This window comes from Etheostoma spectabile, chromosome 6 (genome assembly GCF_008692095.1).
Source record: "Etheostoma spectabile isolate EspeVRDwgs_2016 chromosome 6, UIUC_Espe_1.0, whole genome shotgun sequence".
NCBI classification, from domain to species: Eukaryota; Metazoa; Chordata; class Actinopteri; order Perciformes; family Percidae; genus Etheostoma; species Etheostoma spectabile.
In genome coordinates, this window is record NC_045738.1 from 30004746 (window position 1) to 30026775 (window position 22030).

Below are 22030 nucleotides of genomic sequence, written 5' to 3' on the forward strand. Positions count from 1 at the left end.
TCTGGACCGGTCAGCTGGAGTAGATGACTGGAGGTGGAGGGCTGCACTCTTTGCCTTCACTGACAGCTGAATAGCAAGGGGAGAAACAGATTATTTAAAGCAGGGTTTTGAGTCTGTGATTGGCCCTTGCCATTTGTGTAACGATTCTGATTGGTTTAGCAGGAAGGTGAACATCTGATTGGAGTTAGGTAGAGCATTGATTAAGAGTGAGGCCTTCCTAAAAGGATGTAATGCGAGATACATTTCAATCAGGAGAGACGAGTTGCAGATATGTGACAGTTATACTGTTATAATGATAAAAAATACATTTTTTTGGATAACAGCTGAATTGATTAAGGAGCGCATCGATTAATAATTAGGTCTTCCTGAAAGAATTTACGCTGAGCTACTGTACATTTGTACCTCTGTTTTTTTTAAAGAATTGCAACAAAATAACTTGTCTCGTCCTATACAACTGCATCTGCCTCAATGTTCCTCTTCTAAAAACCTGCTGACACACTGCCTTTAGCTAAGTCATGCAATGTTATTAACACACACACATACATACACACACACACACACACACCACACACACACACACACACACACACACACACACACACACACACACACACACACACACACACACACAGTTCCTATCTATGTTTGTTCCCTTTGTCAGCTGCTTGAGCATGATTGGCACAATCTGAGCATTATGAGTAGTGGGTGGTTTTGAGGTGTGTGTACTGTCAGCATTAAACTACTGTACTTCAAGGTGGTATGTATAGGTTTGCACATATTTGTCCAGGCAGAGTTGTAAGGTTTGTGTTTGCATTGCCTGTTTGGCAAGCGTGTTTAACGTGACTTCAACACAAAGTAAGTGAATGTATTTGAAATGTTAACAAACATTGACACATTTATAGTAAAGCTAAGCAGATATGTGAGGGGAATTGAGGTGATGTGAAGAAAGGGATATTGGGATTTTCACATACCTCCAAATGCACCACACCTGCAGAATTCAGTTACGCCAGAGTGCTCCAGTCATTTTTTGTTACAGTTTTTTATGATTACAATGACAATCATTTCAATACTTTTAACAGCTTTTCTAAACTCTTAACACAGTTAGCACAACATATGTCTTTGTAGGCTATACAACTAACACATTTCTTGTTGCTTAGACACAAAATGTATCTTTTACCAAAAGAATGGATTTTTACTGACTAATTTGCAAATGCTTTCACACTGTATGTCAGAATAGACAACATCATGTTCAAAACCTATCTTAGGCTAAAGTCAAAGTGAACAATCGTTCATATTGTAAATTGAAACGCAAATATATCCCCTGCATTTTACATGTATTCTATTGTAACATCTTTTTTTACATTAATCTTTATATGTTACAGTAAGTGAGTGTTGTACTTTGACAGCAAAGATTACAGTAACCAAAGTCCCATTCCTTAGTTTGCTCTGCGATGCCCTGCAGTGTCCTGCTGCATCCCGCTACGTCCACCTATGCTCTGCTATGCCACGCTACACCCTGTAACGCCCTGCAATGCCCGGCTATGACAGGAACTATAATGACTTCCATTTGTAGTCACTGTTCCATTGTCTTTTATTGTGACTGTTATTGCCACTCTTTATTTCAACCCCAACCGGCATTGTCAGACACCGCCTATTAAGAGCCTGGTTCTGTCCGAGTTTTTCCTCGCCACTGTCGCACTAGTCGCTTGCTCTAAGGGGAATTACCAGAATTGTTTGGGCTTTGTAAATTATAGAGTGTAGTCTAGACCTACTCTATCTGTGAAGAGTATGGAGTTAATTTTTGTTAAGATGTGATACTATAAATAAAATTGAATTGAATTGTTTGTTGTTCGCAAACCTGTCTAAAGCTTATTCTGATATGAACAGCACATACAGTAAAAGAGGACCTATTTTGGGCTGATTTTGTGTGGAAAAGGAACAGTGCAGTAAAGATAAAAACAAAGAAGGTAAGAAAAATTCCTGCTCGAGGGAGAGGAAGACGAGTACCAGGACAATTTTGTCTCTGTTTCCCATTCTTCATAAACCATATTCTGTCTCTGCCTGATGTAAGTCAAGTGCAGATGTGATTTGCGCATGCTCAGATTTAAACGGTTTACGGCATAACGTGTCATACTGAAATTTGTGAAATACATGAAATAATAAACTTTTCTCATTACAAACAATAACAGAGGATGGGAATCATTTCAAAAACGTTTTAGCGGTCTATGATTGTTTGATTGCTAACGTTAGCTCAAAACACCATTCAACTGACAGCCTTTGTTGTGTTTGATTGCTAACTTGTAGCCAGCGGTGAACAAACTCTGTTAGATCCATTTTTACTATACTGACATTACAGAAGTCTCTCGTTAGCATCTTGCAGGCCACTTGTCGCAAAGTGAATTGTGCGCAACTCAAATCTGCACACGACTTACATTGGGCAGTGGCACATTCTATACAGCTGGCTCATTCATTTTTGTATTGAATTTCTGTAGCAAGAGAAACGCATTTACTAAACCCAACAAAACAAAAATGTAGAGGCTTCAAGAGAAACTGTTGTGTAAAACACAATCTATGATCAATACAATGTATTATTATTATTATTATTGTTATTATTATCATTATTATTATATAATTAATAACAATTAAAATAGTGGGATTAATACAATTCACTGTGGCTCAGTGGTAGAGCGGTTGCCTGCCAATTGGAAGGTTGATGGTTCAAACCCCAGCCCTGTAGTCCCATGTCAAAGTGTCCTTGGGCAAGACACTGTACCACGAGTTGCCATCGAAATGTGAACGTGTGTGAGTGTTTATCTGATGATCTGTTAAGACTAGAAAAGCGCTATATAAATAGAGCACATTTGCTGTTATCTGTTGTACAAGGGCAGACATGACACATATGAAATAATTCAATAAGATGTTAGTGTTTTCTGTGACAGTGTGCTATGATTGACTAAATGTTCCTGTTGAATGAGAACGTGGTAGTGTTTTGGAAGAATTATGTGAGTTTATTGTATTGTGTTAGTGTATTGTTGTGTTTTGAAAAGCAGTGTTGGACTTTAGTTTACAATGTGTAATTTGGAACATAAAGTTGACCGTTTTGCCAGTTGTGTGCTGGTGTGTTAAGAGTTTTGGAAAATTGGTAGAAGTATTGAAAAATATAGTCATAGCAGTCATAAAAAAAGTTAAGGCAGTTATGTACATGTATAAAGTGGAATGTGCTAGAGCTTATTAAACATCACAATCACACATTACTCACAGCCTCGCTCGCGTAGGCCATGGCTGCTGCTGCTTATACAGAGGGTGTGTCTGCTTATTTCTTTCTCCAACAGAAAGATATCATAGTGCTTGTTGTGTGTGTGTTTTGCTGTGCTGCCCTGTGTGAATGTTTTGATATCAGATCTGTATCACCACGTACAGTGTCACCTATGACAACACTAAACAAATAACGTACTGAAAGGACACTGTACTCAATATTTTTCTGATATTGATTGATATTGATATTCTCTTTTCCATTACTTTCATTCTGCTCTTAAGCTACTTCTCTTTTCCTTTATTTGATGAACATTTTTACACTTGGTACAATCAAATGTATGCCAATACTGCTATTAAATTTGAGTGTCGCTTCCAGATAAGTAGATTGGCCATTAAATACGGCAACACAGGATTGACACATGCTGAACCTCATTTTTAAGTCTCTGGATCTGCCATTTTTAATACAGTACATACTTATCATACAGTATAAGGACAATAAAATGCATTCAATTATTATATTCTTTATAGACGTTCTACTGACGATATTGTAAACCAAGCTGGGTAATACAATATCACTACTGTACTTAAAAACAGGATTAAACTAGTATTAATCTCATATTACTTCGACGTCAACATCAATTTTATTCTTCCAAGAAGGACGAGACAGCTTAATGGCACCTTTGTTTGTTTCTTTTGTTTTAGTACACTGTGATAATGGGGGGGGGGTGTAATGTTGCTTAGGTGTTAAATTGCCAAGGTGATGTTAGAAACAAACCAAAGGGCACCTATGTGTGTGTGTGTGTGTGTGTGGCGTGGCATTGCATTGTATGTACATGTGTGCTCCTGCATGTGTCTGAAACCAACCAGCTGATAAATATTTCACTTAACTGATGGGAACTGACCGCCAGTGGCGAAGTCAAATGAGGAACAAAGAGGCAGCTAATTGCAGTTCAGAGAAGGAAGATGATAATAAGAGTTTTGTTACAAAAAATAAGAAATAAATACAAATAAAAAAAGAGTGTGGTTTCTCTGGTTGGTCATTGAGTGTTTTTTTTATAAAGGAGCACTTCATTATTGTCTTTATTATCCATCATGTCTAACCCTTCCAAGGTAGACTTACCAAGAGCTACATGATTGTGAACAATGGTTTATGCCCCTGGAAAAAAAAAACATGAAGTCTACCTTTTTTTTTTTTTAAAGAAAAACATGTTTTATTAGTGATGTTATGTCAAAGTACTACACTACCCACAAACTCCAGAAACACAATCCACTTCTCCACTGTCCTTCTGCCCATACAGTGCAATAATTATTAGGGCCTGAGCGCCGACAGCGGCAAAGACCCTATTGAAACTGAAGGAATTATTATTCCTTCTTTTCTGCAAATTAATCGCTCAGTCTCATCAAGCCTGGCCAACATTTACGTATTTTAAGAGTTTTAGGAATAGGCGCACAAAAATCGCTGTCTAGCGCCCCCTAAAACATTTAAAAAAATATTGAGTCCCTGCAGTACGTTTAATAGTTCCTTATGTTTTTATAAATTTCATACGTTCTCCAACTTACGGCTTAATTCACTGCTTCCACCTGTCAGTTGTGCATTGAACTGCTTATATCTTGCTTGACCAGCATTACTAGGTAACCACAATACTAACACAAGGAAATTGTGTATTAAGTCATATGTTGCTGCTGAGTCATCCCATGGGCCCACCATCTGTGGGAGGAAACGCTGGGGTCGGATGCGCTGCCACATGGGAGGTGATGAAGATCAGGGGCCTCAATGGACCAGACCCGGGCGGCAGAGGCTGGCTCTGGAGAAGTGGAATGTCACCTCTCTGTGGAGAAAGGAGCCAGAACTTGTGCGGGAGTTGGAGCGCTACCAATTAGATCTGGTTGGGCTTACCTCTACGCACAGTCTCGGTTCTGTAACCAAACTCTTGGATAGGGGTTGGACTCTTTTCAATCTGGAATTGCCCAGGGTGTGAGGCGCCGGGCAGGTGTGGGGATATTCACAAGTGGGGGAGGGACTCTGACTGTTGTTTGTGCATGTGCACCAAACAAAGGTTCGGAGTATTCAGCCTTCTTGGAGACCTTAAATGGAGTCCTGCGTGGGGCTCCAGTGGGGGACTCCATAGTTCTGCTGGGGGATTTCAACGCGTATGTGGGCCATGATGGAGACACATGGAGAGGCGTGACTGGGAGGAACGGCCTCCCTGATCTGAATCCGAGTGGTTGTTTGTTGTTGGACTTCTGTGCTAGTCATGGATTGTTTATAACAAACACCATGTTCAAACATAGGGACGCTCATAAGTGTACTTGGTACCAGAGCACCCTAGGCCGAAGGTCAATGATCGATTTTATAATTGTTTCATCTGATCTGAGGCCGTTTGTTTTGGACACTTGGGTGTTTTGGACACTGGGGTGAAGAGAGGGGCGGAGCTGTCAACTCCGCCCCTGAGTTAGTTCAGGGGGTGGAGGATAACTCTGGACAGACCTGGTAAACCCAAACGGGCACAACTTTCTACTGGGGGTGGTAGTAGCTCAGTCCATAGGGAGTTGGGTTGGGAACCGGAGGGTTACTGGTTCAAGTCCCCGTACGGACCAAAGTATGGTGGTGGACTGGTAGCTGGAGAGGTGCCAGTTCACTTCCTGGGCACTGCCAAGGTGCTCTTGAGCAAGGCACCAAACCCCCAACTGCTCGGGGCGCCTTTCCATGGGCAGCCCCCTCACTCTGACATCTCTCCATTAGTGCATGTGTAGGTCCTGAGCATGTGTATGTAATTCAGGCCTGTGTGTAATAACAACAGAGTGAAAAGTGTAGTTTCCCCTTGTGGGATTAATAAAGTATAATAAAATAAACTCACAATTCCGGCGGAGCTTTTAGGGGATCCCTGTGGAGTCTGGGGAAATTGAACCTGAGTGGACAATGTTCAAAGTTTCCATTGCTGAAGCTGCAGTGGGAAGCTGTGGTCTTAGGGTCTTAAGTGCCTCAAGTGGCGATAACCCACAAACACCGTGGTGGACACTGGTGGTCAGGGAAGCTGTCCGACTGAAGGAGTCTTTCCAGGATATGTTATCCCAGAGGACTCCACAAGAAGTTGCAGTTGCAGGGTACTGAATGGCCCAAAGGGCCCAAAGGGCTGCAGGCCCTGCCGTGAAAGAGGCAAAGCAGCGGGTGTGGGAGAAGTTTGGAGAAGATATGGAGAAGGACTTTTGGTCGGCATTAGGCCTGCACGATATTGGAAAAAGTCTGCCATTGCAATATTTTTACCTGCAATATATATTGTGATATAAAAAAAAGAAAAAGTAATTTCTAAAAGATGACATGAATACACAAATCTATTTGGAAATAATAAATCATTCTCGACTACCACTGGTATTTTGTAGGGGAGTGCATCTACACAGAAGATAAAAATGAAAAAGATCTTTTCTAATGTGAACCTTTCTTTGTTCTTTAATGCTTTACAAACACCAAAGCAAGTAAGCACTGTGACTTCTCTTCTGCAGTTATTTTGGAGAGGGAAATTAGGTAGAATTTATTTATGTATTTTTCGTCACGACCGCACACCGGAGCTCTGGCACGGTGCTGGAATACTTTAAGCCCTGAGATTAGGGTTACGTTTCCTGGATTGTCATCAATTTCCCTGGTGGAAGTTGCTGAGATAGTTAAACAACTCCACAGTGGAAAAGCCCCAGGGATTGATGAGGTCCGTCCAGAAATGCTAAAAGCTCTGGGTGTGGAGGGGATGTCTTGAATAGCATGCCTCTTCAATATTTGGAAGTTTGGGACAGTGCCTAAGGAGTGGTAGACCGAGGTGGTGGTTCCCCTCTTCAAAAAGGGGGACCAGAGGTTGTGTGCCAATTACAGGGGTTTCCCACTTTTCAGCCTCCCTGGTAAAGTTTACTCCAAGGGGCTGGAAAGGAGGGTTCGGCTGATAGTCGAACCTCAGGTTGAAGAGGAACAATGCGGATTCCATCCTAGTCGTGGAACAACGGATCTGATCTTCACTCTTGCAAGGATCCTGGAGGGAGCCGGGGAGTATGCCCAACCGGTCTACATGTGTTTTGTGGATCTGGAGAAGGCGTATGACTGGGTTCCCCGGGAGATACTGTGGGAAGTGCTGCGGGAGTATGGGGTGAGGGGGTCCCTTCTCAGGGCCATTCAATCTCTGTATGACCAAAGTGAGAGCTGTGTCCGGGTTCTCGGAAGTAAGTCGGACTTGTTTCAGGTGAGGGCAGTACTTTGTCTAAAAATCGGCGCAGTGGGTGCACTATTACATTCAACGTATCTCACCATTTTGGTGAAAAGAGAGCTGAGCCAGAAGGCAAAGCTCTTGATCTACCAATCAGTTTATGTTCCTATATTCACCTATGGTCATGAAGGCTTGGTCATATCCGAAAGAGGTGGCTGACGTCTCACTTGGAGGAGCCAAATGAGGTGGTTTGGGTATAGGGTAAGGATGTCCCCTGGGCTCCTCCTCAGGGAGGTGTTCCAGGCACGCTCAGCTGCGGATCTGCATCTCTTCATCACTGTTTTTGTCATTTAATTGACTGTGTTAACGTTGATGCTACCTCTTGCTTCACATTGTAAAATGCAGCCCAACACCAAGGTTAACATCATTTTGGTTGTGATTAATTTAATTTGAAAATTGTTGGTTCCACAAAGTTCAGATAATATATTATCCAAATTATGTTATTTTTTTTTACAATAAAACATATGGATATATACTTGCTTGTAAAAGCATATTAACATCCTTATTTAACAGCATTATTGCATTTTGCATCAAGATCTTGAGATCTAGCAGGATGTTGCCTTATAGATCTACAGCAGTGTGTGTGAGTTCTTAGGGTAAGTGACTTTGTAAAAGCACTTAATGTTATCTTCAAATTGGCCCACAACAGCCTTTTCAGTTTTACTGTGGAATCAGTGGAGAGATTTGAGGTTTGAAAACAGTTTGAATATTTAATTTTACTCCCTACGCTAACCATTTAATATATTCTGTGGTAATGAGGCAGTTACATTTAATGTATATTTTCCCTTATTTTAAGGGCACAACATAAAGAGGTGGTTGACTCCTACTTATCCAGTTTCTCTGATCATGAGTCTACCTTGCTGTTGTAATTATTTTTGGCTTATGTCTTGCTTTTCTTCAGACTCTGAGAGAGAGGAGGAAGGCCAGTGATCAGACAGAAGAAAAGATGGCAGAAAAGACAACAGACAAGAACATGAAAGAGGAGGATGAGAATGCCCCATATAACCGCTGCAGCCCCGTGGACCTGGACAAGGTTGGTGTGTGTGTCTGTGTGTGTGTGTTTTTGTGTGTTTTTTTTGTGTGTGATCAGTATGTGATAACAAGAAGATGTTTGCTGAAATTGGTTGTGGTTACTGTCGGTACACAATCCGTTCTGCCTGCACGATCCGTCTTGCATGCGCAAGATGTTTGCACATGTGCAGATTATAATGATGATATATGACAATTTACAACACCGCACGATCTGTCCCACAATAGCGCTCTGCCGTTAGCCTCTACCGGAAAGATGCCGTAAGTATATCTAACAGATAATTTGGCTAACCGCTAGCTGAGAAAGCGTGTAAAAGACCCTCAAGTATCATATACAGTACAGGCCTAAGTTTGGACACACCTTTTCATTATTTTCATGACTTTTTACATTGTACAGTGTCTGACAAAAGTCTTGTCACTTATCTATTTTGTAGAAACACCTGCTATTAACCTGACTTTTAATTAATCAATTGGTGTAAGAAATAGCTCATATGAAAAGCTAAAACCCTCCCAAATGATGTTCAATGCACTGAAATAAATTAGTTTCACTAAAAAAAAGTTTTGTAATTCAAACAAGACAGAAAGGTCAAATTTTGGCAAGACAAAAGTTTTGTTGCCTATACATAAATTGAACAAATTTACTACAAATACTAAAATATATCAGCAAATTAAATAGTGGTGCTGTGAGATTCAAATTTAATATCTTTTATGACTTCCATGAGCTTGAAGGACTGCATCCATGCGGTTTGGCAAGGATTCATACAATGTATTGATGAAGTCATCAGAAATAGCTAGGAAAGCAGTCTTGCATGCCTCCCAGAGTTCATCAATATTCTTTGGTTTGGTCTTCCATGCTTCCTCTTTCATCCTACCCCACATCTGCTCAATGATGTGCATGTCTGGTGACTGGGCTGGCCAATCCTGGAGCATCTTGATCTTCTTCGCCTTGAGGAACTTTGAAGTGGAGATGGAAGTATGCCTGCAGATGGAGCACCATCCTGCTGGAGAATTTGGCCTCTTTTATGGTTGGGAATATAAGAGGTAGCTAAGATTTCTTGGTAATTGAGACTATTGATGTTGCCTTCCACCCTGTAGATCTCTCGCACACCCCCATACTGGATGTAACCCCAGACCATGATTTTTCCGCCACCAAACTTCACTGTTTTCTGGGTGAATCTTGGATCCATGCGGGCTCCAGTAAGTCTCCTGCAATATTTGCGGCAACTGTGGTGTAATTCAACAGAAGATTCATCTTAAAAATCCACTTTCTTCCACTTCTCCAGCGTCCATCCTTTTAGCAGGCTGTGGGCCTTGGCAATTGCCACACGGTTTTTCAATTGTCTTTTGTTTAGTGCTGGCTTCTGGGCACTGATTTGACCATGGAGGCCATTTCGAGACACAATCCGACAAACCGTTCTGGTTGACACAGGGACTTCAGGGGACCAGGTCTGGTGGAGCTCTGCTGCAGTGGAAAATGGGCTGGCCTTGGATTTTCGAGCCAACAAACGGTCCTCTTGAGCAGCTGTCTTGCGGGGTCTGCCTGACCTGGGCTTGTCAAAAACATCTCCAGTATCTTCAAATGTTTTTTTTTATCCTCTGTACTTGACGCTGAGACACATTGAAGGTGTCTGCCACATCAGCAGTGGATCTGGTCTTCAGCCTCTTGATAATCAAAACTTTAGTCTCAGGGTGAATCTTAGGCATGTTTGCAGATGTCTAGTTGCAGTTGATGTGAAGGTCTGGTGTACTGGGGTTGTTTTTATACACACCTGAGACCTAATTGATCCATTATTAGTCCCAGGTGAAGCTCATATGACAAGGCAACAACACTTTTGTCTTTGCAAAAATTGACTCAATGGGCTTTACCAAGCTGTGAATATTAGAATACTTTTTGACAGTTTCTTTTTGCAATGAAACATTATTACAAAAGCTGTTGGGATTAAAATGAGCCATTTCTTGTAAATAAATCTTGAATAGAAATATATTTCAGCGGCACTTCAGGTCAATTTCTACACAAGCGACAAGACTTTTGTCAGGGACTGTAGATTGTCACTGAAGGCATCAAAACTATGAATGAACACATGTGGAATTATGTACTTAACAAAAAAATGTGAAATAACTGAAAACATGTCTTATACTCTAGTTTCTTCAAAGTAGCCACCCTTTGCTCTGATTACTGCTTTGCACACTCTTGGCCTTCTCTTGATGAGCTTCAAGAGGTAGTCACCTAAAATGATTTTCCAACAGTCTTGAAGAAGTTCCCAGAGATGCTTAGCACTTGTTGGCCCTTTTGCCTTCACTCTGCGGTCCACCTCACCCCAAACCATCTTAATTGGGTTCAGGTCCAGTGACTGTGGAGGCACAGCACTGCATCTCTATCCTTCTTGGTCAAATAGCCCTTACACAGCCTGGAGGTGTGTTTAGGGTCATTGTCCTGTTGAAAAACAAATGATGGTCCAACTAAACGCAAACTGGATGGGATGGCATGTTGCTGCAGGATGCTGTGGTAGCCATGCTGGTTCAGCATGCCCTTAATTTGGAATAAATCCCCTATATGTATAATTTATAATAGATGTAATTTAGCTGTTGTTGTGGGTCTGCTGCCTTTTCTGTCCCATTCCCCCTCCTTTCCCCTGTGTCTGTGTTTTCTGTCCACCACTTGAGGGCGTCCTAGAGGTACAAGGTCTACCAGCTCAGCTGCACCACATCACCATCATCTGTCTACCAGCACAGCTGCGTCTCATCACCATCACCACCACTGCAGTATTTATACCCGGGCTGACCACCTCTTCAGCGCCAGTTCGTTACATACTCCCAAGTGGTAACTAGGCCAGTCACTTAGTATCGTTGCTCTACTAAACTTTGCTACTGACTAACTTTGTTTCTTGTTCCGTCACAGATATTGTGTTCCGTCACCACTCTGTGCAGCTTCCCCGGACTGGATTACCACTTACACCTTCACCATCTCCTGTTCTTTGGTTTTTGTGTATTTTTTAGTGGATTAAACCTTTTTGTTACCTTTTCCTGTCTACCTGTGTTGTTCTGTGTTCGGGTCCGACTGAACCCTCAACAGAACGAACTGGCCAAAAATGGACCCCGCGGAAACACCACAGGATACCAGCGGTGAGGGTGCCCAGCGCGCTCTTCACTCCCAGGGAATCCTACTCGGACAACATGACCAGCTTCTCCGCACGTTGTTGGAAAACAACCAGCTGCTCATCGCCCAAGTCACCAAGCTAACTGAGCAGGTAGATAAACTGTCTGTCACTACCTCTCCCACTCAGCCTGTCTCTCCACCTGCCCCCCCTGTCATGGCTGCTGCTCAACTTCACCGCGAGCCTCCCATCTGCTCGCCTGAACCGTTTCAGGTGAATTGGACAAATGCCGGGGTTTCCTTCTGCAGTGTGGACTCATCTTCCGCCAACGCCCGCTGTCCTTCTCTTCGGACGCTTCCAAGGTACATTACGTGATAGGCTTACTCAGAGGCAGAGCACTAGCTTGGGCAGAAGCAGTGTGTACTAGCCGTCTCACTACTGAGATCTCTTTTGATGATTTTTCTGCGGATTTAACTGCTGTTTTTGACCACCCGGACTATAGTGGGTGTGCAGCTAAGCGTTTGCTTAGCCTCCGTCAAGGAGCTGACAGTGTGGCTGACTATTCGGTGGGTTTCCGGACACTGGCTACTGATTCCGGCTGGAACGAGGAGGCACTACGTGGGGTGTTTGTTAATGGATTATGTGAAATGGTTAAGGATGAACTTGCACTCCGGGATGAGCCCGACTCCCTTAACAACCTTGTTTCCCTAGCCATTACGCTCGACAACAGGTGGCGAGAGAGGAGACGCGAGAGAGGCGGCGGCCGGATCCCGTCAAACAGACTTCTGCTCCGACCCGGCGTCGCAGACCGTCCTCCCCTACGTTTTCAGCCACCTCGCCAGTCAACGCATCCGGAGACTCCGCTGTGGAGGCCATGCAGCTGGGTCACACCCGTCTCACTCCTGCTGAGAGACACCGTCGCATACAGGCAGGTGAGTGCCTGTATTGTGGTGATCCCACTCACCGTGTGGCAACATGTTCTGTCCGACCAAAAGACAAGGCTCGTCAGTGAATGTGGGGGTACTGACGAGCCCTATCCCTACTCCTGCACCCACTAAACTCCGTCTCCAGATCCCTGCCACCCTTCAATATGAGGACCTTTCACTGCCCGCCTCTTATTGATTCAGGTGCCGAGGACAATTTTATGGACGTTAGCCTAGCCAAGCAAGCCGGTTTGCCTACTGTGCCCATGGAGACCCCATTCCGGGTCACCGCCGTTGATGGCCACACATTGGCCCGTGTAACACACCAGACTGTGCCCGTCACGGTGGTCCTGTCCGGGAACCACCGCGAGACTATGTGTTTCAGGATTATGTCCGCCGCTGCCTCCCCGCTTATTCTCGGATTCCCGTGGCTTAAGGTACACAACCCCGTCATTGATTGGCAGCGTCTCACGATCCTTAGTTGGAGTGACCGCTGTCATTCCGTCTGCCTAGGCTCTGCTGTCCCACCTGCCGAACGTGACCCTGCCACGGCGGAGACACCTCCGGACCTGTCTTCGGTCCCTCCCGACTACATGGGTCTTGCGGAGGTTTTCAGCAAGGCCAAAGCCCTATCGCTTCCTCCCCATAGACCTTATGATTGTGCCATTGAACTGCTCCCCGACGCCCCTTATCCCGCTAGCCGCTTGTTTAGTGTGTCTCGTCCTGAGCGGGAGGCTATGGAGAGGTATATAAGGGAATCCCTATCGTCCGGCATCATCCGTCCTTCTTCAGCCCCGGTGGGGGCGGGGTTCTTCTTTGTGGAGAAGAAAGACAAGTCACTGCGCCCCTGTATAGACTATCGGGGGCTCAACAACATTACCATTAAGAATAAATATCCCCTGCCATTGATTAATTCCACCTTTGAGCCTCTGCAGGGCGCCGCTATATTCACCAAACTGGATTTAAGGAACGCTTACCACCTCGTTCGTGTCAGGGAAGGTGACGAGTGGAAGACCGCCTTCAACACTCCTCTGGGGCACTTTGAGTACCTGGTCATGCCATTCGGACTAACTAATGCTCCAGCTGTCTTCCAGGCACTGGTCAATGATGTGTGAGGGACTTTCTGAACCGTTTAGTGGTGGTTTACCTGGATGACATTCTTGTTTTCTCCTCCTCTCTCTCCGAGCATGTGTGTCATGTCCAGCAGGTTCTTCAACGCCTCCTAGAGAACAAGCTGTACGTGAAGGCTGAGAAATGCTCCTTTCACCAGCACTCGGTCCCGTTCTTGGGGTTCGTGATCGAGAGTGGACAGGTTTCGGCTGACCCAGAGAAGACCAAAGCTGTCGCCGACTGGCCCACGCCTACGACACGTAAGCAACTTCAACGCTTTCTGGGTTTTGCTAATTTCTACCGCAGGTCATACGTGACTTCAGCCGGGTGGCGGTCCCTCTGACTAAGCTCACGTCCCCCAAGATCCCTTTCCACTGGTCTCCTGCTGCTGAGCATGCTATGTCAACGTTGAAACGGCTGTTTACTTCGCCTCCTGTACTCAAACACCCCGACTGCTCACTCCAGTTTGTGGTGGAGGTTGACGCTTCTGCGTCTGGAGTGGGGGCTATACTGTCTCAACGCTCCACTTCAGACCAGAAGCTCCACCCTTGTGCCTTCATGTCGAAGAAACTGTCCGTTGCCGAGCAGAATTACGACGTGGGGAACCGGGAGCTCCTGGCGGTTAAGCTGGCACTGGAGGAGTGGCGTCACTGGCTCGAGGGTGCGGAGCTGCCGTTCGTAGTGTGGACGGACCACAAAAACCTTGCCTACATCCAATCCACTAAGAGACTGAACTCACGTCAAGCCAGGTGGGCCTTGTTTTTTGGTCGTTTCAATTTTACCCTTACCTACCGGCCGGGAACACGCAATGTTAAACCCGACGCTCTGTCACGTCTGTTTGACCGCACCGAGGACTCTTCCGAGCCAGAATCGGTGCTGTCACCCTCTCGGGTTGTTGCCGCCGTACGCTGGGAGATCGAATCTCTGGTGAAAGCCGCTCAAGCTACGGATCCTGGTCCCGGAGAAGGCCCCCCCGATCGACTCTTCGTTCCGCAGCCCGTACGGTCTCAGGTATTGCATTGGACACACACTGCACGTTTTGCCTGCCACCCTGGCGTACATCGAACTCTGACTCTGCTGAGGCGACACTTCTGGTGGCCGTCGGCTGAAGCCGATGTCCGGGCTTACGTGGCGGCCTGCACTGTCTGCGCTCGGGGAAAGGCCTCCCACCAACAGCCTGCTGGTCTGCTGCAGCCACTCCCGGTCCCCAGCCGTCCCTGGTCGCATGTGGCCCTGGATTTTGTCACGGGCTTGCCCGTTTCTGGAGGTAATGACACTATTCTCACTGTTGTGGACAGGTTCTCTAAATCTGTCCATTATATTGCATTACCTAAATTACCTACAGCCAGTGAAACGGCTGACCTCGTTGTCCAACATGTTTTCCGTCTCCATGGAATTCCTGTGGACATTGTGTCTGATCGAGGCCCACAATTATTTTCCAGAGTGTGGAAGGAGTTTTGTTCTGCCCTAGGTGCGACCGTCAGCCTCTCTTCTGGATTCCATCCTCAATCAAACGGTCAAACCGAAAGGGCCAACCAAGACCTGGAAACTGCTCTCCGCTGTGTAGCCGCCCAGGAGCCCACCGCCTGGGCGTCTCTCCTGCCGTGGGTGGAGTACGCGCATAATTCACTGACCTCCTCGGCCACCGGTCTCTCCCCCTTTGAGGTGGCTTTGGGGTACCAACCTCCGTTATTTCCTGCCCAGGAGAGGGAACTGGCTGTGCCGTCAGTGCAGGACCACCTGCGTCGCTGTCGTCAGGTTTGGGTCACGGCTCGAGAGGCCTTGCTCCAGACCACGGAGCGGTCCAAGGCGGTGGCGGACAGACACAGGATCCCGGCACCCCAGTTCCAGCCAGGCCAGGAGGTGTGGCTGTCATCCCGGAATGTGCCGCTGCGCACCGAGTCGCGGAAACTCTCCCCGCGGTACTTGGACCCGTTCGTGGTCGAGGCCATCATCAACCCCTCGGCCGTCCGGCTGAAGCTGCCCGCTGCCATGAGGATCCACCCTACCTTCCACGTGTCCCAGTTGAAGCCGGTGTCTTCCAGTCCGCTTTGTCCTCCTGCTGACCCGCCTCCGCCTGTCAGGCTTATAGACGACCATCCGGCTTACACAGTCCGTCAGCTCCTGGACGTTCGGCAGCGTGGCAGAGGGTTCCAGTACCTGGTCGACTGGGAGGGCTACGGGCCTGAGGAACGGTCTTGGATCCCTCGGCGGTTCATCCTGGACCCTCAGTTGGTGACCGATTTCCATCGGTCCCATCCGGATAGGCCTGGCGTCCCTTGAGGGGGGGGGCTCTGTTGTGGGTCTGCTGCCTTTTCTGTCCCATTCCCCCTCCTTTCCCCTGTGTGTCTGTGTTTTCTGTCCACCACTTGAAGGCGTCCTAGAGGTACAAGGTCTACCAGCTCAGCTGCACCACATCACCATCATCTGTCTACCAGCACAGCTGCGTCTCATCACCATCACCACCACTGCAGTATTTATACCCGGGCTGACCACCTCTTCAGCGCCAGTTCGTTACATACTCCCAAGTGGTAACTAGGCCAGTCACTTAGTATCGTTGCTCTACTAAACTTTGCTACTGACTAACTTTGTTTCTTGTTCCGTCACAGATATTGTGTTCCGTCACCACTCTGTGCAGCTTCCCCGGACTGGATTACCACTTACACCTTCACCATCTCCTGTTCTTTGGTTTTTGTGTGTTTTTTAGTGGATTAAACCTTTTTGTTACCTTTTCCTGTCTACCTGTGTTGTTCGGGTCCGACTGAACCCTCAACAGCTGTAGCCTGCTTTTCCCACTGTTTAGTTTGAGTAACGTTATTTTAGACTGAATCAAGCTGTCCGGTGGAGGCTAATGACAGACCGCCACTGTGGAACAGACTTTTTTAACTGTCTATGGGAACAGATCGTGCAGTGTTGTAAATTGTAGTACATCATGATTATCATCTACTGCGCATGCGCAGGACAGATCGTGCATGCAGAACGAATTGTGTACCGAAAGTTACCCTGCTCTGGACTGGATTTAGAGCAACCAACAGAACAAAGAAAGCCAAACGTGTTTGTGTGTGTGTGTGTGTGTGTGTGTGTGTGTGTGGGGGGGGGGGTATTTTGTGGGTTCTTCTTATCTTGATCTTTATATATGCCAGTTTTGGGAGCCACTAAGGCAGGGAGCGCAAAAGGTACAGAATAGCATCAGCACCTTCTAGCCCCTCTTTCAGCCCGACGATGCGGATGTTGCATCATCCTCATCAGAATCTTCAGTTTCTGTCTTCCATATCTACTAGATTCACCACCAGCTCTTGTATTTAGTTATTAATGAGTGTAATATGTTTTCCCCAGTAGCCAATATGAGGAGTAAGAGGACTCATAGAAGAGTAAAAGTTAACACGAGGTAGTACATCCGTTTTACTATTCGTTCACTATTGATATGGGCTGTGATATCATGAGAGGTTTTTCTTTGCAGCAGGCAGGGTGTAGAGGGGAAGAACAGCCAAAACGTGGTAGCAAGCAAACAGAGGTTTTAATTTAGAGCAGTCTTTTTCAGAAAATAGTTCAATGCAAAACAGTAAATCCACAAGGTGGTACATCCATTTTAACTATTGACATACGTGCTGTGATGTCATGAGAGGTTTTTGTTTGCCGCAGGTGGGGTGTAGGGCGGTAGAACAGCCAAAACATGATTGCAAGCGAACTAAAGTTTTTATTTTAGAACAGCCTTTTTTAGAAAATAGTCCAATACAAAACCAAATATATTCACAAAGTCCTGGAAACTTAGGTTCTTTTATAATGTTGGTCTCTCCACAAACTCTTTTTGCACTCTGCCTCTGCTCTCTTTGTTCACTCTGTGCCTGAGCACCTGCTTTGATCAAGGGACTAAGGCATTTGCACGTCCCCTGTGCGGTGCGTTCTGGGACCTGTATTTCGGGTGGTGGCCATCTTGTAATGGGGTAGACACTCCTGTAGAGGAACATAGCGTCCCTCTACCACACGTCCCCTTATGATACCACAGGACTTAAAGTGCATTTGGGAGATTTTACAACGTTCAAAGTCCTTCTCTATACGCTTTTATAAACCTTGAAAATTTTGTGCTGCAATAGAAGGCAGTGTCCGGGTTCTCTGCAGTAAGTCGGACTCGTTCCAGGTGAGGGTTGGCCTCCGCCAGGGCTGCGCTTTGTCACCAATCCTGTTTGTAATATTTATGGACAGGATATCGAGGCGTAGTCGGGGCGGGGAGGGGTTGCAGTTCGGTGGGCTCGGGATCTCATCGCTGCTTTTTGCGGATGATGTGGTCCTGATGGCATCATCGGTCTGTGACCTTCAGCACTCACTGGATCGGTTCGCAGCCGATTGTGAAGCGGCTGGGATGAGGATCAGCACCTCTAAATCTGAGGCCATGGTTCTCAGCAGGAAACCGATGGAGTGCTTTCTTCGGGTGGGGAATGAGTCCTTACCCCAAGTGAAGGAGTTTAAGTACCTTGGGGTCTTGTTCGCGAGTGAGGGGACCATGGAGCGTGAGATTGGTCGGAGAATCGGAGCAACCGGTGCGGTATTACATTCCGTTTATCGCACCGTTGTGACGAAAAGAGAGCTGAGCCAGAAGGCAAAGCTCTCGATCTACCGGGCAATTTTCGTTCCTACCCTCACCTATGGTCATGAAGGCTGGGTCATGACCGAAAGAACGACATCCAGGGTACAAACGGACGAAATGGGTTTCCTCAGGAGGGTGGCTGGCGTCTCCCTTAGAGATAGGGTGAGAAGCTCAGTCATCCGAGAGGAGCTCGGAGTAGAGCCACTGCTCCTTCGCGTCGAAAGGAGCCAGTTGAGGTGGTAAGGATGCCTCCTGGGTGCCTCCCTAGGGAGGTGTTCTAGGCACGTCCAGCTGGGAGGAGGCCTCGGGGAAGACCCAGGACTGGGTGGAGAGATTATATCTCCAACCTGGCCTGGGAACGCCTCGGGATCCCCCAGTCGGAGCATGTTGATGTGGCTCGGGAAAGGGAAGTTTGGGGTCCCCTGCTGGAGCTGCTGCCCCCGCGACCCGATACCGGATAAAGCGGATGAAGATGGATGGATGGAATAGAAGGCAAAGAAGGAAAGATATCAACACTGAGATACCTGAAACTCTTGACTATTGGTATGTGGGAGGGCAGGGGAGATTGAGATGTAACAGAATTTAAATACATCAGTGCTGACTTTGTCCAGTTAATTTTGTAACAAGAAAACAAGCTAAATGAATCAAATATAGAAAGCAAATGTTGAACTAAGAAACCTGTGTTGTCTACGTAGAGAAAGATATCATCAGCATACAATGATATCCAATGATTTGTATTACAAAATGTGATGGAAAAATGTAGCCAAAGTAGCCCAAAGTCCCATTCCAACCTATGAAATGGTTTCTCGGCATCCAGTGATAGAATCAAGCAGGTTGTGTCTATGCTACTTGCTGCATGAATAATGTGCAGCAGGTGACACACTTTATCCGATGCTAGTCGAGTTTTAATAAAACCGGTTATGACCATTATTTATAACTTTTGTTAGATGTACCTCTAATCGAGCTGCAAGCACTTTAGCAAATTATTTAATATCTTCTTTAAGAAGGGAAAGAGGTCTATAATTACCACATTGATTCAAATATTTATTTGGTTGGAAGCACTGTAATTATGGTGTTATCATTAATATTGAATTTGCCTTTGACAATAGCTGTATTAAACATTTCCAATAATGGTCGGCCCAGTTCATCCCAAAAAGCAAGATAAAACTCTGGTGGAATTCCATCCCACCCTGGGGACTTGCCTGTCTTCTTGTTAACAAGGGCTAACCGTAACTCTTCTAGGGAAATGGGGGCATTGAGCAATTCAGAGTGGTTGTCAGACAAAGAAGGTAAATTGAGTCCCTGAAAAAATGTGTACATGCACTGATCTCAAATGAGATTTCAGACTTATAAAGGATAGAGTAAAAAGTCTTTGAATTCTTGTCACTCAAAGTACACAGAGGTGTTTTAATGGCCATAATATTCTCAACCTGCCTATTGGACTGCAGATGGAAATTAGCCCTCGGGCTACAATCTGGCACATTTACGTGTGCTGTTGTGCAGGTTCATCAATGTGCATTGTCCTGAATTAATAAAATAAATAAAAAAATAAAAACTTTTTCATGTTTTCTCAGTCTCAAAGCCAAAAGATGGCTTGGTCTGGCTCCATTAAAATAACATGAACACTTTATAATAACTACACACAATTCCTCATTTATTAAACATTAGTTACTTATTAGTAACCTAATGTTTTCATAGTAAATAAGCCAATCTAACAAAATATGTTTGTAAGTACATGATTTATACTTTATAGATAATGAAACAACCATTTCTAAATTAAATAATTTCCCATTATAAACCAGACTATTACAAAATGCTTTGTTTATCATTTGCAAAGCATTGCTCCTTTGTTAATTCTCATAAATAAAGCATTTAATGGTTTGTTCAGAGTAAATAAGTCTCTCAAAAATTGTTTATAAATAAAAGTTTACCACTTAATAAGTAGTGTGCTAACCATTTGTAGATTAAATACTTTTCCCTTTATAAATATCTAAAAACTATTAGTATTTTCTTTCTTTATCATTTGTAAAGCAGAGTTCCTATATCATTTTAATTAGTAAAGCGTTTGTAAATACAGTTAGTAAATTCTTTGTTCATAGTAAGTAAGCCCATGTAAAACATTTATAAGTTGATGTTTTTAATAATTCATAAATTATGCATTAACCATTTATTTATTTCAATATTATTAAAAAAATATTATTTTATTTAAGTGATTTATGCCTACAATTATTAACTAGGTACTCTGGAATGTATACGGTCGGTTAAAACTAGGAAGTTAATGATTAATAGACTATCTAGACTTACATTGTTCAAGCCTTAAATAAAAGTATTTAGAAATAGGCTTAAACTAATAACTGGGGTGTTAATACATCTGTGACAAAAACTTATCAATAATGTAATCCATGACTAATTCAGGAGTGACTGCTGGTTAGTTAAATATATTGTGTAAGCCTATCTAAAGTGAGCCCTTTCTATTCTTTACAAAGCATTTACAAATGAGTTGCGAAGGCTACCAGAACCTGGACACCCATGTAGTGTTCTATTTGGACATGCCTTCAGAAATATGCCTACGGTCAGATTGCGTTGGTGGTGCTTCGTTTCTGTCTCCCCCATGAGGAATTCTAAGTAATGAGAAGAAAACGGTCAGACACACACACACACACACACACACACACACACACAACACAAGCCTACCGTGGAAGCGCACCGCCTCCATCCCTCCTTCATGCAGTTGCTTGTAGCCAAGGAGGACACGGAGGATTACAAAAAATTGACTCTTCAGAAGAGTTAATTATCTTCACTTGATTTTCTGCCGGATGACACCCTTTTCTAAATATAGCCATACTGAGAATAAGTGGAGCTAAAAGCTAAAGACTAAAAGTCTTAATACTTTACTTAACTTTGTATCAACTCATTTGGCAATGGTTTGAATGTATTGGAAGGTTTTGCCCACTAAAGCTTTGAAGTGACTATATGTAACATTTAAATTTGTAATTTTTTATCTGATTATCATAAATGACCTGTTAATGCAAACGAGATTAAGAGTGAAAAAAAAAAAAATTTAGATTTTATTAATGCCTTTGCCCGGGTCAGTTTTCCCCCGCAAAGTCACAAAATTATTTTTGGCAGGTAGACCGGGCTACAGAGCCCACATTCTGTCGGGTCACAGATTTTGTAGTAACACAGGAAAAGCCTGTGTTTGTGAGCATGCAGGTAAAGGGTAGCAGAAGATTTCTTTATATAGGCTTTATTATATAATTGTAAAGTCTTCTGTTGTAGTAACAGCTGGTACTGGGCCAGGAACATTACCTGAAAAAGATTTATTAATGCGCCCATATTATGCTCCTTTTCAGGTTCATAATTGTATTTTGAGGTTGTACCAGATAGCTCTGCTTGATTACGGCCAAAATGATAATCACGATTATTTTGATCAATATTGTGATCACGATTATTATCAAAATTATTTGTTGATTTTAACCAAAACTAATATTATAGTCACATAGGCTATTTATAACTGCTTTCACATCCATTTTGTGCTACATTCTTCTTATGTTGAAGTTGTATGTTGTTTAGACATACAGCTGCAACACATGTTAATGAAAATTAGCTATCTGAAATAAATAACCTAGGATTTTTTAAAATGTATCTCTGAGAAAGCTCCTTGTTTTCAACAATAACTGATAAAAAGAGCTAGGGAGAGAGGGGGAGTGCGATGGACGTTTATGCTACTCACACGGTGACGGCTGATTCACAGTGAATGGGTCCATCATGGGTCTATCATGGGTC

General features: G+C 44.4%; 1 protein-coding gene and 1 long non-coding RNA gene across 2 annotated transcripts in view; one reads left to right on the top strand and one right to left on the bottom strand.

Moving 5' to 3' along the window:
* The window catches only part of LOC116691164 (uncharacterized), a 631246-nt gene that overhangs the window by 585991 nt on the left and 23225 nt on the right, over window positions 1-22030 (bottom strand). The gene's annotated exons all lie outside the window — the stretch shown is intronic.
* LOC116691156 (fatty acid 2-hydroxylase) overlaps window positions 1-22030 on the top strand; it is a 60102-nt gene that overhangs the window by 25596 nt on the left and 12476 nt on the right. The window contains exon 2 of the mRNA XM_032518533.1: window positions 8404-8535. Coding sequence (XP_032374424.1) covers window positions 8404-8535 — 132 coding nt within the window. The remainder of the gene's footprint in view (window positions 1-8403; window positions 8536-22030) is intronic.